The following is a 15,958-nucleotide window of genomic DNA, read 5'->3' as shown; positions in this document are numbered from 1 at the left end:
CTCCCTCTCTCCGAGCCTCACCTCCTCCCTGTGAGTGAAGCTGGCCCCGCTGTAGCCGTTGCTCCTTGCGCACCTGTGATGTCACAGGCATCGTGCCGGGCGGTCGGACGGCGTGCTTTATGCTCGGGCTCTACAGTTAGACCAGCTTGGCTGTGTTGGAATCCTCATTCTACCCCATCCTAGCTGTGTGAGCTTGGCTGTGTCAGTCGGAGCCTCGGTTTCCTATCCTATAACTGAGGATTAGAATAGGGTTGATCTAATAAGGCAGTAGAAGGAATGCCATAGTGCATGGCACGCAGTCAGTGGTCACTAAACCTGAAGTGCTGTTATCCTCCTCGTCGTCGACAGTGTTGAGGGTTGCATGCACTCAAGTGGATATGCTAGCTCTTTATAAACTGTTAAGTGCTCTAAGATGGTACTGGTTCTTGTCCAGGAGTATGAGCTCATAGCTTATGGTCTCACCCCCAAGCGACACACATAATAGCCAACCCCTGTCCCTGGAGGACTGAGGCCAGCAAGCTTCACCCACAGGTCAGGCCTCTGCCCACTCCCTCGGGATGCTCCTCTCCCATAAAGGGAGCAACTCTTTCCCAGGGCTCTGGAGGCCCCGACTGTGAATGTGCCGCTTGGGCCCCAGCCCCGCCTGGTGTGGCGTCCTTTCCTCGCAGGGCTCTTTGTCTCCATCCTCATCCTGTCCCTGGTGTTCGCCAGCCGACTCCGCCCCGCCAGCCGCGCCCCCGTGCTCTTCCGGCCCGATACCAACATCCAGGTGCTGCTGGACCTCAAGTACAACCTGAGCGCTGAGGGCATCTCCTGCATCACCTGTTCAGGTGAGGGTTTCCAGCCAGGGGTCCCCGTGGGCCCTGCTCTCTGTGAAGTCCAGGTCTCAAAACTGTTGGCCCGAGAGGTGCGACATCCAGGCCCCCCATCACTGCGTGACCTCAGCACATCACTCACTTCTCTGCCTCAGAGCTCCCTCGTTTCTTTAAACAACTACTGGGTGCCATCGATGCTGGTGCAGGGGAGACCACAGTAGGCAGGACAGGCTTCCCAACCTCAGGGAGTTCACTCCACTGCTAGGGGCCATTGTTGTAGTAGATCTGAGCTGAGATGGAGGAAGAACAGGGTACCCAGGGAACGCAGCATCATGGAAGGCTTCCTGGAGGAGGTACTGTCTAAGCAGAGACTTGAAGAATGGGAAGGAGTTAACCAGGCTGTGGGGGGGGAGAAGAAAAGGGAAGGGGTTAGCCAGGCTGGCGGGGGGAGAAGGGAAGGACTCTAGGCAGAGGGAAGCATCAGAGGTGGGCAAGACCAAGGCCAGGTTTGAGAGAGACAGGTGCAGGAGCTAAGGCTAGCGAGGTGGGCTGGGCCAGGGCCTGGTGGGCTAAGGTGAGGAGTCTGTGGAATGGTTGGGTGGGGGATGACAGAGTGGGTATGGGGGATGAGTGAGGAGGGGAGAGAAAGATATCTCCTTGCCTTGGAGGTAGTCTGGTCCAGGCCCTCATTTTACAGAGGGGAGCCTGAGGCTGGGGTTGGGACGTGGGAAGTCGGCCCAAGGTCATACAGCTTTGCCAGGGCAGTTAGAAACCAAATGAGAAGATGCTTCGGTGAGTGCTCCCAGCTCCCAGGAGAAGATCCGCTGACTGCTGTAATTGCCTTCATTTAATTAGGGCGGTGTTTGGGTTAACCTGGCCTTCCCCTGGTAATGGCATTGGCCGGATGCACCGAATGCATGATAATCGACCACAGCTCAGAGAGGTGCCTGAAGACACCCTCCTAGATTGGAGCCAGCCCCACCACAGCCCCAGTCACGGCCCAGCTCCCCTCCCCACCTGCCTGGGCATACGAATTACACTCCATTATCACTGCTGCTACAGGTCTCCTGCCATCTCTCAGAGCCTGGAGGCAAAAAGCCACATCAGCTCCCATTTCACAGATGGACAAACCCCAGGACAAACCCCTAAGTTCCTGGGATTCTCTGGAGAAGGGCCAGGACCCTGGCCAGAGGCCAGCCCTAGCTCTTGCATCTCAGCTCTGAACTGCCTCTTACAGGGACCCCTGCATGTTGTAGCAAAAAGAGCTTCGGCTTTAGGGGCAGACAAGATGGGATCTTGATGGGGCTCCGCCTCTCACTTCCTCTCCAGGTCACCCAGCCTCCCTGAACCTCCGCTCTCTCCTCTGTCAAAAGGGGTTAATAAGAATGACTTGTAGGATTATCGTGAGAATTAAGTTTTTGAAGGTGTAAAATTTCTCGTTAATCCACAGTGCTTGGCACAAAGCAGGAATGTCTCCCATCATCTCAGCTAGTTGGTAACATTCCGTGTGTGATGCTCCTGTTTAGTGAGCGTTGATCACGCGCCAGACACATGATTGCTCAGTGCATGAGATACAGCATCCCCTTTGGTCCCTTGGCCACCCCCTGTGGAGTATGGTGTCATCCCATGTGACCCACAAGGAGAGTGAGGCTCAGCGAAGATGAGTAGGGAAAGCTGCAGAGTGTCTTTCTCTGGCTGGCAGATGCCTTTTGCCTTAAGTTTCCTGTAAATTCATTATTTGATGTTTTTTTTTAGTTCTATCTAGCTTCTTTCAGACCCCTGACACCCCCTCACTTCCCCAAGCTGAGGACTCCGGGGCCCCTGTCACTGGGGTTGTCGCCCATCCCAGCCTCTGCTCTCCCTTGGCTGGGCCCAGCCAGGGAGGCCCTGTTGTCCCTGACACGGCTGGGGTGGTAGGTCTGTTCCAGGAGAAGCCCCACAGCCTGCAGAACAACATCCGGACGTCCCTGGAGAAGAAGAAGCGGGGCTCAGGGGTCTCCTGGGCCAGCCCGCCTGAGGCCACCCCACAGGGTCAGTGGCAAGTATGGTCTGTCTGGGGTGAGGGTGTCGGGAGAGCCTGCCTGGTGCCAGGGTGTTTTACCCTGTGGGGAAAGCAGATTAAATTCCTTCTTTGGTTCTCCTGCGAGAACAAGAGCCTGTGTTCCTGGGTCACTGTGGAATGGTTGGGTGGGGGGTGAACTCAGGGTGTATTCAGGTCCCTCACCCACCATCCCACCAGCTCTCCCTGGGCAGAACAGTGGGATCCCTTCCTGCCACCACCCCAGCCTGGCCTGTGGTGCGCCATGAACCTGCCCCGTGCACCAAATCCATCCTGAATATCTGGGGGAGAGCAGGGGCGTCCTGAGCACTGAAGGCAGGTTTATCTCTGCTGGGCTCGCCATCAGAGGTGGGATGCTGTTCTGTATGTCCTTGTCGCCCTCTCTGTGCCCACCATTGTCATTACCAGCACCAGCCCCACTGTTGATACTGTGCTCTCCATCGTTGGCTCAGCTCCCCCAAGGTCAGGGCTCAGCTCCTCAGTCAACAGAGCAGAGGGTGGGCTGTTCCAAGTCAGGGGAAGCCAGTCAAGGTGACCGTCCACCCCTCCTCCATCCTCGTTTGTCCCCTAGACTCGCCAGGCACCGTGTACATCTCCAAGGTGAAGAATAAAGGCCACTCGGCCGTCTACAGGTTCTCCCTCAACGCCAGCCTGCCGGCCCCTTGGCAGATCGTGTCCCCCGGGGACGGGGAGGTGCCCTCCTTCCAGGTGAGCCTGGGCTGTTGTGAAGTGAGCTGCCACCGCCAGGGGAGGGGCCCTCAATGCCGCACTGGTGGGCACTGGCCACGGAAGGAGGGGGAGGCTGGGCCTGAGGATGGAGCTGCTGTAGACAGAGGAGGACCCCGTCCTGCCGTCAGCCAGGTCTGCGGCAGGGACCTGCACAGTGTGAGGGCTGGGCTTCCCAGTCAGCCAGACCTGGGTTCGAGTCCTGGCTCTGCCATTTATAATCTGAGTATCTTTGGGCAGATTAGTTAATCTCTCTGAGCCTCAGTTTCCTCATCTATGAAATGGAGACGTGAAAAGTACCAGCCGGGGTGGTGGGAGGTACAGGCGGGGAGGCCTGTGGGTAGGACATAACATCTGGGATGTAGAAAGTGCTCAGTAAATGGCAGCCATTAGTTACATTGTTGTTCTTGGCAGCTCCCCCAGCACCCCAGAAGAGAGCCTCCGAGGGCCAACCCAGGCCTCCAGTTTTCCCCTCACAGGAATCGTTTATGTTTCTTTAACGTGTTACACCCTCCAGGGTGACAGTTACACGAATCAACTCGTTTGTTCAGAATTTGTATTTCCATTTGAAGGATGAAGTGTCTGAGGCATTTCCTGAGGCTGAGCCTCTGCGCTGCTGTTCCCACTGCCTAGGAAGCTTTCCTTCCAGCTTAATGCAAGGCTGACACCCCATTCAGTTCTCAGAGTAGATGCCGTCTCCTCGTAGAGCCCTGTGCTGGCTGCCTGCTCCGTGCCCTCCTCCCTTGCCCCTTTATCCTGCGTCTTATCATCCCCATCATTTAATTCGTTGCCCTTAGAGTCTGAGGCCGTCGTAACTGGCAGCTCCATGAGGACGGGGACCAAGCCCGTCTGCTCACGGCTGATCCTCCGAGGCCCCCTCAGGGCCGGGCATGGAACAGATGCTCAGTGGGAGGAAGGACTGAGGCTGAGAGAGGGCGGGGAGGACTTGTTCCATCTTCAGACTCGAACCCAGGCCTCCTGAGCCTCCGCCCAGGGCTCTGTTCCCCACTCTGGAGCTGGGTCAGGGCGGGTCCACCTAGGAGGGAGGGGCCAGAGCCTGAGGCCGCCCAGGCCTAGGCAGCCTCCGGAGCCACGTGTCTTGTCTCTGTCGACCCACTGCTTAGGTGTATAGAGCGCCTTTTGGTAACTTCACCCGGAAGCTGACCGCTTGTATGTCTACAGTAGGGCTGCTCCAGGCGGCGAGCCCCTCCCGCAAGTGGATGGTGACGACCCTGGCCTGCGATGCCAAGCGGGGCTGGAAGTTTGACTTCAGCTTCTACGTGGCCGCCAAGGAGCAGCAGCACACCCGGTAACCGCCTTCCAGCCCCGCCCGCCGGCCGTTTGCCCCGCCCCCACGCTCTCACACAGGAGATGCCAGCAGGCCCCTTTAAGATACCCCTGTCCATTCCTACACATCTGTTCAGGTATTTCTCTGCCCGGGACAGGGCGTGGGGAACACTGCAAAGATGACAGGCCACGATCTGCTCCCATAGCTGCCGCTCTCCCTCTTGATGGCTCTGCAAGAGACACAGTGGTCATCTCGCTGTTCCTCAGCATGCCAAGCAGTTCCCACCTCAGGGCCTTTGCATCTGCCATTCCCTCTGCCTCGAATGCTCTTCCCCAGCTCCTTGTGTGGTTGACTTCTTCTCAAGATTCGGGTCTCTACCGAAACGTCCCATCCTGGGAGAGGCTGTCCCTGACCAGAACTCCCTCCCCGGATAAAGCACGCGCGCCTGGTCTCTCTCGGTATATCATGCTGCTGCTGTCTTTCTGGCCCCATCCCCTCCGGGAATCGTACTGAGCTGCTGGCTTAGCACCTGCCTCCGCCGGGAGCACACAGGCATCCTGCAGTGGGCACTCTGACTGTTCCACGCTGTACCCCAGCCCCCACCACTGTGTCTGGCACAAAGCAGATGCTCAGGCAACACGTGCTGAGTGAATGAATTAGTCCACTCTGAGCTTCTTCTCCAAGGCACTAGCCACACTCCCGATAGAGATCATTAATTCCGAAAATGTTTGTTTAACATCCCCCTTCCTTAGACTGTAAGTTAACAGGAGACAGACTGTGTCTGTGGTATTTACCTACTGTATATTCAAGCCCCGCCTAGCGCCTGGCATGGAATAAGTGCCCCAGAAACCTTAACGGGTGACTGCATTCTGTGCCTTGGGGGGTCTGCAGGCCAGCTGGGTTGTCTTTCCAAGGTTTTATCCCGCGTGGTCTGCACAGGACCCTACACTCATTTATCCAGTGAGGCCACATTAGCTGAGGGTCTGCTCTTTCATCCGTTCATTCATTTAACAAACACTGGACCCCGACTGTGTGCCGGCACCCTGCTAGTGCTGGGGATGCGGTGGGAAACAAGACAGATGTGGCTCCTGCCCTCGGGCTGACAAGCAGAGACAGCAGCTAACAAGTCAACCGCAGCGTCATTACAAATGACGTTACGTGCTCTGGAAGACAGCCGGGCTGCCAGATTCTGGAGCACGGCAGTGTGGGGCCCTGCACTGGTGACATGTGGGGCTGTGGTCTGACAGGGCCTGACCTCAGGGCGTTGAGCACCCACGTGAAGCCGAACTCCACCTGAGGCAGAGGGGCGTAGCGTGGAGGCTGGGAGGTGACCAAGACGGTCTCGCTGGGCCCTTCCAGCCTGGTGCATCAGGGCTGGGCTTGCTCTGTACATACATAACAGCAACCAAGGCCAGGCTGCCTGGATGAGCTTAGAACATTCTAGAAAGAAACTTGAGCTACATCAGGTCCAGTGGTGAACAAGCTGATCACAGAATCTTTTCTTCAAACAGAATCTTGAGGCTCAGTAACTGTTCACATTGGGTGGGGCAGGGGGCTTCTGAGCAGGGACCCCCAAGGCCGGCCTTGAGGCTCTTCTGTGAACTCTTTCGCCTCCTGGAGGGCAGTTTGGGAACTGTGGGTCTCCTCCACGCCTCCTGCCACAGGCCGAGAGACAGGCCTGGAGGGGAAGGGCTTGAGCGGGCACGTATGGTGGGCCTCGGCAGGGGCAGGGCTAAAACCAGCCTCCAAACCCAGCCCCCAACATGAGACCCAGGCCCTTTGCTTGGGGAGCTGGGGTCCCTGCCCTGCACTCTCCCAGCCCCTGCACGTGGCTGCGCTTTCCTCACCTCCCTGACTCCTCCTGACCTTCCCGGCCTCAGTCCCGGTCCCCTTTGCCTCCACAGGAAACTGTACTTTGCCCAGTCTCACAAGCCCCCCTTCCACGGGCGCGTGTGTGTGGCACCCCCCGGCTGCCTACTCAGCTCCAGCCCCGACGGGCCGACCAAAGGCTTCTTCTATGTGCCCAGTGAGAAAGGTACATGCGCGGAGGCTGCGGTGGGGCCGCGGGAGTCTGGGCCTCGCCTTCCCCTACAGATGTGACTCCCTCTGCAGTGCCCAGGTCCCGCCTGTCGGCCACCTTGGGCTTCAACCCCTGCGTGAACACAGGCTGCGGGAAGCCAGCAGTGCGGCCACTGGTGGATACAGGGGCCATGGTCTTTGTGGTCTTTGGCATTATTGGCATCAACCGCACACGGCAAATGGACAACCATGTCATCAGAGACCCGGTACGTGTGCCCACTGTGGGCAGATGCCAGAGGGACCAGAGCAAGTACCAGCCTGGGGGCCACCAGCCCAGCTCATACACATCCTCTTGGCTCCTTGACGGTTCACCCAGCCCAGACAGGACCCCATGGGCCACTGGGGCAGCGTTTCTTGCCAGGACTGGGCAAGGTTGAGTTCTTAGCATCACCCAGGACTCTAGGTACACTTTGGGGCCTTAGCTGGCTGGCCTCACCATTACGGGCTGGAACAGGGATGAAGGAAGTGCAGGTGTGTAACACTCCCCTGCCCCCTTCCTTCTGCAGGAGGCTCTTCCCTGTGCCCACAGCCCTTGCTTTGTCCTCAGCCGTGGTGTCCCCGGCCCTGTGGGATCTGCCTCCCTTATACACATCTGCACCCTGTGCTGGGCTCTTGGGCATTTGAAGGGAGAGGGACTGACTGAGCTGGGGCTAGGGGTGTGCCTGGCACATGATGGGTGCTCAGCATGTGGTAGGAAGGACCTTGGACGTAGGAGCGGGCATAACCCCTGCGTTGAGAAGTCAGTCCAGCTGGGAGTATGGGACTTCAGACACGAAGTAATTCAGGAGCAGGTGGAGTGGGAGGAGATCCATCTGTTCAGTCCAGACCACGAGTCCCCAGGTGTTCAGAGGGGTGGGGAGGCTGGGAGGAGACAGGCGGATGCTGGAGGACAGGTAGGATTTGGCTGTGCAGAGGGAGAGGAGGAAGAAGGAGCCCCGGGGAGAGCGTCGTGAGTAAAAACGAGGAGGTGAGACCCTGGGGCCTGTGCAGGCGGGCAGCGATGGAAGCAGAGGGTGCTGGTGGGCCAGGGCAGAGTGGGCGGGTGGGGACCGCGAGCCGCCAGGCAGAGGGCGCCAATGTGATGGTGACGATGGCAGGATGGTAGCGGGAGCTGCGGAGGTTCCTCCCCAGGGGCGGGACCCAGGACTGGGTTCCCGACTCACTGAGTGGCCATGCCGGCTCGTGTCTCCTTGGGAAAGGGCAGCGTCATCTATGACAGCAGCTTTGACCTTTTCAAAGAAGTTGGGCACCTGTGCCGCCTCTGCAAGGCCATCGCGGGGAACTCAGAGCTGGTGAAGCCGGGCGGGGCCCAGTGCCTGCCCTCAGGTGTGTAGGGGATCTAGTTCCTGAGGGAGGACGGACTGGGGAGGCCAGGGTCCACGGGTGGGTGGCCCCGTGGATGCTCGCACCTGTCAAGTGGATGTATCTGCAGACATGCCTCTACACTTGAGTGTGTCCACACCGGGGGTGTGTGAATCTTCCAGATGAGAGTAGGCTTGTGCGTGAATGTGAGCTGGCACAGAGGTGCACGTGGGGGGGGGGAATTGTGCGGTGTGTGTGGGCGCACCTGCAGGAGTGGCTTTTCCAAATTGGGAGCGGGGTAGGCGGGGGCTGGCCCACAGATAACCTGGTGAGGTCATGCAGGGTTCTCCCTGAGTGGCACAAGATGCCGTTATCCACCCAGATGGCAAATGAGTGTTGTGGGCTTCCAAGTGACATTGCCAATGGTTGCAGACACTTTTTAAACCTGGGAGGTGGGGGAAGGGTGCATGCCCCTCCCACACTCACACTCAGGTGGGTGACACCTGTGCTCAGGTGGGATGAGGTAGGGAGGGGTGCTCTTCCCAGGTCCCCACCCCGACCCACCGCTCTCCCCTCTCCCTGCAGGCTACAGCATCTCCTCCTTCCTGCAGATGTTGCACCCTGAATGCAAGGAGCTGCCCGAGCCCAACCTGCTCCCGGGGCAGCTGTCACACGGGGCAGTGGGTGTCAAGGAGGGCCGCGTGCAGTGGATCTCCATGGCCTTCGAGTCGGTGAGCCCCTGGCGGCCCCACTGGGCACAGTGCAGAGTGCTTGTCTCACGTGTGTCACTTCTGATCCCCAGCCCCTGGCCCAGATCAGAGGGGTTGCTCTTCAGAGGGGCATCCTGAGGCCCAGAGAGGGGTGATTGCTTGCCCCTTGTCACAGGGCTCGTCAGTGTCAGCATCACTGCTAAACCAGGCCATCCGACTGCAGAGCTGGGCCCTTCCCACCACACAGGCTCCAGCCAGCTCCCACCACCCTCCCTCCCCACCAACCCGTCAGTGTCAATTTGCAGCTTCTGGGCAGGAGGGCTGGGGCTGGTGAAAGACCAGGGCACTCCTCTCTGCCACTGTGGGGGCCATGTGCTGGGCCACAGACCCCTGTGCTGGGCCTCCCCCAGGAGAGCTTGGAAGACGGGGGACTGGCCATCTACACACCTTGCTGCTTCCTCTGTCACCCCTGACACTCCCTGGGTTCTACCCAAGGAGACACAAGTGCACATGCACACACACGCACACACACACAAGTGCACTTAACCTGGGTACCTGCTGTCCTCGCAGCCCTGGCACGTCGCTCCGTGAGGCTTGCCAAGTCTGTCCCTGCTGCCTCGTGCTGAGACATGGGGTCCAGTCCTAGCTCTGATCCTGGTGTGTTCTGTGTCCTTGAGCAAGTCACTCATCCCCTTTAGGCTCAAGCTCCTCCTCCAAAGAATCGGGGTCCAGATTCCCACCCTCCCTCTGGCGGTCCTCAGTCATCCAGAAGCAGCAGTGAAATCATGTGAAGGTGTCAGGGAATGAGGATGAGAATGACAAGGTTACAGGTGGAAACCGAGTCTCCTCTGGTGCCCGGCCCTGCTGTCCTTCCCACCATCTGTGCCACTCACTGCACAAGCACCCAGGCCGCCAACCTCCAGTGAGAGCCCCGGAGGCCCTCCAAGCCCTCGTGAGCCCCAGGCTAATGCAGACACCAGTTCAAATCCCTGGGTAGTTATTTAAAAATTGTGGTAAAATATACATAAGAAAATTTACCATCTTAACCATCTTTAAGTGTCCAGTTCACTATATTAAGTATATTTACATTGTTTTGCCAACATCACCCCCATCCATGTCTCGAACTTTTCATGCAAAACTGAAACTCTGTACCCACTAAACGCTAACTCCCCAGTCCCCTCCCCAAGCCCCTGGCACCCACCATTCTGCTTTCCGTCTCTGCACATTTGACTGATTCAGGTACCTCCTGTAAGTGAAATCCCACAGTATTGCCTCTTTGTGTCTGGCTCATTTCACTTAGCATAATGTCCTCCAGGTTAATCTGTGTTGTGGCACGTGTCCAAATTTCCTTCCTTTTTAAGGCTGAAAGCCTTAAAGCCCTAGACAGTTTCTGAGAGGAGAGAATGTCTGCGCAGGCTCCTCCACATGACAGGACGTCACTTCCAAGCTGAACCCCGCCAACACTCAGACACATCCGTGTACACGGACACAGTTAACTGGCTTGTGCTCAGGGAGCACAGAATTGGGCCAGTGAGATAACATTTGTGAAAGTTTCAGAGCAGAGTAAATGCCTGTCTCCTTCACCATGCCCTGAACAGCTCCTCAGAGCTGGGCGCTGTGAGCGAGGCAGGCCGCTCCCACCCTCCCGGACTCACAGTCCAGCCAGGAGACGGGCAGCTCGCCAGGCAGTGACAAGAGCTCTGATGGGCAAGGACTGAGGGCTTGCAGGCCCGAGTGGAAGCCTATCTTGGGGCATCAAGGAAGGCTTCCTGGAGGAGACACGACCTCAGCGAGCCTCAAGAATGAGTGGGAGCTGGCTGTGCAGGCAGAGGGAATAGCATGTGCAGAGGGTGGAACGTGAGAGTGTAGGGGGCTCTGGGAGCTGAAGGTGGCTCTGTTGGAAGGGGACAGGGACTTTGGTGGTGTTGGAACCCAAGAACCACATGTGCACCCAGAGACTGGCAGGAGGTAATCGTGGATTGGGTCATCTGTCACCCCCAACACACACACGCACACACGCACACAACATGCTCTGTTTGCAAGTGGCCGAGTGCTGGCTGCATTTGCCACGTCCACCTGGGAAGGGAGAGTGGGCCACAGCCACCGGCCCGTCTCACTGGCTCTTATCACCCGCAGACCACATACAAGGGCAAGTCCTCCTTCCAGACCTACTCGGACTACCTGCGCTGGGAGAGCTTCCTGCAGCAGCAGCTTCAGACCTTCCCCGAGGGCTCGGCCCTGCGCCGCGGCTTCCAGACCTGCGAGCACTGGAAGCAAATCTTCATGGAGATCATAGGCCAGTGGCAGCCCAGCCCCTGACCCCGGGGGTCCCGGCAGGGTGGGCGGTGGTGGTGGGGGAGACAGGGAGGTGACCCAGGGCAGTGAGGGCATGGCATGGCCTATCTGAGCCACACTTGTCCTTTTCTCAATGCTGGCCAAGAGCCCTGGAGAAACTGGGATGACCCAGTGGCCAGAACACTAGTCAGAGGCTGGAGTTCGGGTCCCCTCCTGTTCGGGGACATCTGGCCACATTCTCTGACATTGAATTTGGCCACCTAAAAAGTAAAAGTCATGAGCATAAGGCAGCTGTCTGTCGTTCGGAGCCCTTCTCGGGGCAGGCCCTGTGCTGAGGCCTGATCTGTGTTCTCCCTGTAAACTCCGACCGAGGCTTGTGGGGTAGGTACTGTTATTAACCCTTTTTATAGACGAAGAAATGGAGGCTCAGTGGTTTCACAGAGTGACAGCTAGCCGTGACTGTGCCCATCTGTGTAACCCCAGCAACCTTTGAACCGTGGGGTGAGGGGCTGTGGGTGCCCTGTCCGCACAGCGCGGCTGAGGGCCCTCCTCTCCCCTTGCAGGGGTGCAGAGCGCCCTGTATGGCCTGGCCCTCTCCCTGCTCATCTGCGTGGCTGCCGTGGCTGTGTTCACCACCCATGTGCTGCTCTTGCTGCCTGTGCTCCTGAGCATCTTGGGTACGTGGGCCGTGGGGCAGGGGCTGTAGGGGTCCCACAGCAGAGGTCTTTCAACCCTTCGCTGTCCCATCTCCTCGGGGAAGGCTTCCCGGCCTCCCCAACCCCCAACCCCAACAAAAAGACCCTCTGCTCACTGCTGTCTCTGCAACATTCGTAGGACTGTCCTCAAGTCTGCATGCTCCCCACGGAGAGCCAGATGTCGCCATGTAGTAGCTCTCAGCCCAGTGATATGTTGCTGCACCTGTCCCCTCTCTTGGGGCCCTCCCAGGTCTCTCTGCCCCTGTTGCTCCTTTTCCGTCCTGTCATCAGAGCTGGGGGCTCCACTCTAGACTTCAGCGTTCCCCATTCCCCAGGACTATGAGGGTAGGGCCGAGTCCGAGCTGCCTCCCGCTGTCTCCTGCCCCTGCAGGCATCGTCTGCCTGGTGGTGACCATCATGTACTGGAGTGGCTGGGAGATGGGCGCCGTGGAAGCCATCTCCCTGTCCATCCTCGTCGGCTCCTCTGTGGACTACTGCGTCCATCTGGTCGAGGGCTACCTGCTGGCTGGAGAGAACTTGCCCCCCCACCAGGCTGAGGTGAGCCCCCTGCCTCCCCTAACCATCCCCAGCGAATCTTCTCTTTCCTTGGTGCAGCTCCCCAAGGGCAGCTGGACACCCCAGTGCCCAGCCCCCAACCAGGGCATGTTCCAGGAGCTGAGGCTTCTGGGGCCGATCTCCACGCCCAGGGGACTCAAGTCTCTGCCCGAGCAGTGCTGTGGGCCCTGGGCGGGTCCACGACTCCAGCCTCTGTCTCCTGACGTGAGCCTGAGCGGCTAGACCAGGCCACGGCCAAGGGCCCATCCTGTTTCTTGGCTCCAAGTCTCCTTCTCCAGCCTGGGAGCACGGCTGGGCCCTTCTAGTCATGACCCCAAGGCCACCAATCCCCCCTCCGGCTCTCTGGCTTCATGAGGACATGCCCAAGTACTCAGTGCTGAAACCAGCCCTGGGTCTCGTGAAGTTTTTGTTTTTTCCTAGTTCGGAATTGTATTGGTGTGAAAACATTCATAAATATGTAAGTTAATTACACAGTTAGCTGCTTTTGGTCAAGAGAAAGAAATCAGTTCCAGTCAGGGCTTCCCATTTATGAGGACCTACTATGTGAATGATCAGCATCCTCGTCATCACAGCAACACTTAATGCACCCCCACTGTGCACTGTGCCTAGTGTAGGGGAATCATTTCACCTTCACACCAAGCCGTGGAGTAGCTGCTGTTATCATAGCCAGTTACCGAGGCAGAATCTGGGGCCTCCAGGGGCAGGGCTGGCCTTGGGCAGTGGTGTATGTGTCTACCCAGAGGCCAAGCCCCACCCCAAGCCCTGGGCAGGGAGGGATCGCAGCAGTGTCCAGGGCCCCAGCTTTCCCTCTCCCCCCCCGCACCCAGGACACCCACTCCCAGCGCCAGTGGCGGACGCTGGAGGCTGTGCGGCACGTGGGCGTGGCCATCGTCTCCAGCGCCCTCACCACTGTCATCGCCACGGTGCCCCTCTTCTTCTGCATCATCGCCCCATTTGCCAAGTTTGGCAAGATCGTCGCACTCAACACGGGCATCTCCATCCTCTACACGCTCACGGTCAGCACGGCCCTGCTCGGCATCATGGCGCCCGGCTCCTTCACCCGGACCAGGACTTCCTTCCTCAAAGCCCTGGCCGCCGTGCTCCTAGCAGGGGCCCTGGGGCTGGGCGCCTGCCTTGTGCTCCTCCAGAGTGGCTATAAGATCCCCCTGCCCAACGGGACCTCCCTATAGCCCTGGCACTGGGTCTTGACTTCTCACCTTTGGTCCAGTGGGTGGGGATGAGGCTCTTGTTCTCTGACCCCAGAGACACTCTGTTTCCCAGCTCGGCTCCAACTATTTGTGTTCCCAGGCCTGGGCTGGAAGGTGCCCGGCGGCCCAGGATGGGAACTGGTGCCCACTTGTGTGGCCCACACTGCCGTCATCACAGCGCTGAGCCAGAGCTGGGTGGTGAAGCCAGCCGCCACCCCAGCCTCCGGGCTGCTAGCAGTCGCCCTGGGCTCCCCCCGACAGTGGAAGAGACCATCCCCCCTCCCGTGCCCGGTCCCCCCCCCCCCCGCCGGGCTCAGGTTAATTTTGCAGGGGGCCTCCCTCACACTCCCTCAGTGCTCACAACAACTTTCCGATGTGGGTGTCAGAGCCCCCAGTCTACAGATGTGAAACTGAGGCACCAAGAGGCAAAGTGACCCGTGGCTGGGTCGGTGGCAGAGCCGGAGGGACCTCCTGAGCCCCGTGCCTTCCTCCGGGACTTTGCAGGAAGAGCACAGTGGGTTCGCGGGCGGGGGCTTTGCACCCCCTGCCCCCTCCTCTCCTCCCTTTCAGCTTTGCAGCGGCCAGTGCTCGGTGGTCCTGTGGTCCTCCCCAGGCCTTTTGTTCCTGGCCAGAGAGGATGGAGGGACGAGCCTGGGGTTCTGCATGTCCTACTCCCGGCCCCAGCCTCAAGGGGCTCCTCCTCCCTGGGGGCTGTGGGGCCCCAGCACGGCCTTCCTCACAGCTCTCAACCCCCATCTCCCCTACTCGACTCCAGGGATGGAATCATTTTGTGGGGGGAGGCTGTGTGGGGGGAGAACTGGCCGTGCCTGCCGCCTGCTCGCAGCAGATGGTTCCTGTTAAAGTGAAATGAAACTGCAGACCGCCGCTATTAACACATGCATTTTAAGCCTCGCTGACTCCATCATATTCTTAAAATTGAAATAACTAAGTGTTCGGATGCTGCCCAGCCATAACGTGGGACGAGGGGTGGCCCTGGGGCTGGGCCTGGAAGGAGGTGGAGGTGAGGTGGAGGGTGCTGGACCTCCTAGAGACCAGGGTGAGGGAGTGCTCTGCGGCCCAGGGGGGAGTTGGGGGCCTCTGGGTCACACTGTGGGAGTGGGGCTCATCTGGCTGCCCGGTTGGGACATTTTTGAGTGCTTTCGGAGAGCCCGGCTTTGTGCTGGGCACTGACCTTCCTTGGGTCAGGCATGGCCCCCTGAGCCTTAGGCGATTGGACACAGACTGAGCCCTGAGGGTGGGAAAGATGTCATCAAAGGTGGTCTCCAGGCCAGCTCACCTGGTCATCTGTAAATATGAACTGGGGGGCTAGGCATGCAAGACAGATGTGCAACACCATGTCCCCTGCCTAGAGCATGCCTGGCACCAAGCAGAAACTCAGTATTTGTTGAAGAACCATCAGACTTTTGGACCCACCATCTGTGGTGAAGACAGACACCAAGCAAGCAGTTAGTGGTGCTGGTTGACACGTAGCACTAACCATGCCAGACGCTCCTTGCTGGGCTCGTATTAGTCTGCCAGGGCAGCCATGCCAACGTGCCACCTGCGGGGGGGCTTATAACAACAGAAGGTTATTCTCTCACAGTTCTGGAGGCTGAAGTCCAAAGCCAAGGTGTTGGCAGGAAGGTTCCCTCTGGAGGTTCTGAGGGAGAGTCTGTCCCATGCCCCTCTCCTGGCTTCTGCTGGTTGCCAGCAGCCCTTCGTGTTCCTTGGCTTGTAGACACATCGCTCCGATCTCCACCTCTGTTTTCATGAGCCTGTCTTGTCTTTGTGAGGCTCACGTCATCTTCCCTTTATGAGGACAGCAGCCATACTGGACTAGAGCCCCCCTTCCTGACCTCATCCTGACTTGACCATCTGCAAAGACTCTACTTCTAGAGAAGCCCATCGCAGGTACCAGGGTTAGGATTTGAGCACATGTTTTGCAGGGGTAGGTACACAAGTCAACCCATAACAGGGCTCGACATGCATCAGCTCTTTTGTTCACCTCAAGGAGCAAGTACTTTCATTCCTGTTTTACACATGGGGAAACCGAGGCTCCGAGAGACTGACTTGCCCACATCACGCAGCCAGTGATGGTAGAACCAGGCTTTTGACCCCAGCCAGCCTGCCCCAGGGCGTGTGCTCAACTATTAAGGTGTACAGCCTCTCCTAGAATTTTAACACAAAGGGTGATGACAGTTACAG

The 15,958-nt window shown here is 58.5% G+C and overlaps 1 protein-coding gene across 1 annotated transcript in view; it reads left to right on the top strand.

Annotated features, from left to right (window-relative positions):
• The window catches only part of DISP3 (dispatched RND transporter family member 3), a 48,612-nt gene extending 34,877 nt beyond the window's left edge, over nt 1–13,735 (top strand). The window contains exons 10-21 of the mRNA XM_046663310.1: nt 669–830; nt 2,733–2,846; nt 3,446–3,582; nt 4,725–4,909; nt 6,793–6,923; nt 7,001–7,173; nt 8,167–8,293; nt 8,855–9,000; nt 11,116–11,275; nt 11,838–11,951; nt 12,361–12,527; nt 13,373–13,735. Of these exons, the coding sequence (XP_046519266.1) occupies nt 669–830; nt 2,733–2,846; nt 3,446–3,582; nt 4,725–4,909; nt 6,793–6,923; nt 7,001–7,173; nt 8,167–8,293; nt 8,855–9,000; nt 11,116–11,275; nt 11,838–11,951; nt 12,361–12,527; nt 13,373–13,735 (1,979 nt within the window). The remainder of the gene's footprint in view (nt 1–668; nt 831–2,732; nt 2,847–3,445; nt 3,583–4,724; nt 4,910–6,792; nt 6,924–7,000; nt 7,174–8,166; nt 8,294–8,854; nt 9,001–11,115; nt 11,276–11,837; nt 11,952–12,360; nt 12,528–13,372) is intronic.
• Nucleotides 13,736–15,958: the final 2,223 nt, after the last annotated feature.

Source organism: Equus quagga, chromosome 5 (genome assembly GCF_021613505.1).
Source record: "Equus quagga isolate Etosha38 chromosome 5, UCLA_HA_Equagga_1.0, whole genome shotgun sequence".
Lineage (NCBI taxonomy): Eukaryota > Metazoa > Chordata > Mammalia > Perissodactyla > Equidae > Equus > Equus quagga.
This window is presented reverse-complemented; position numbering and strand designations above follow the sequence as displayed.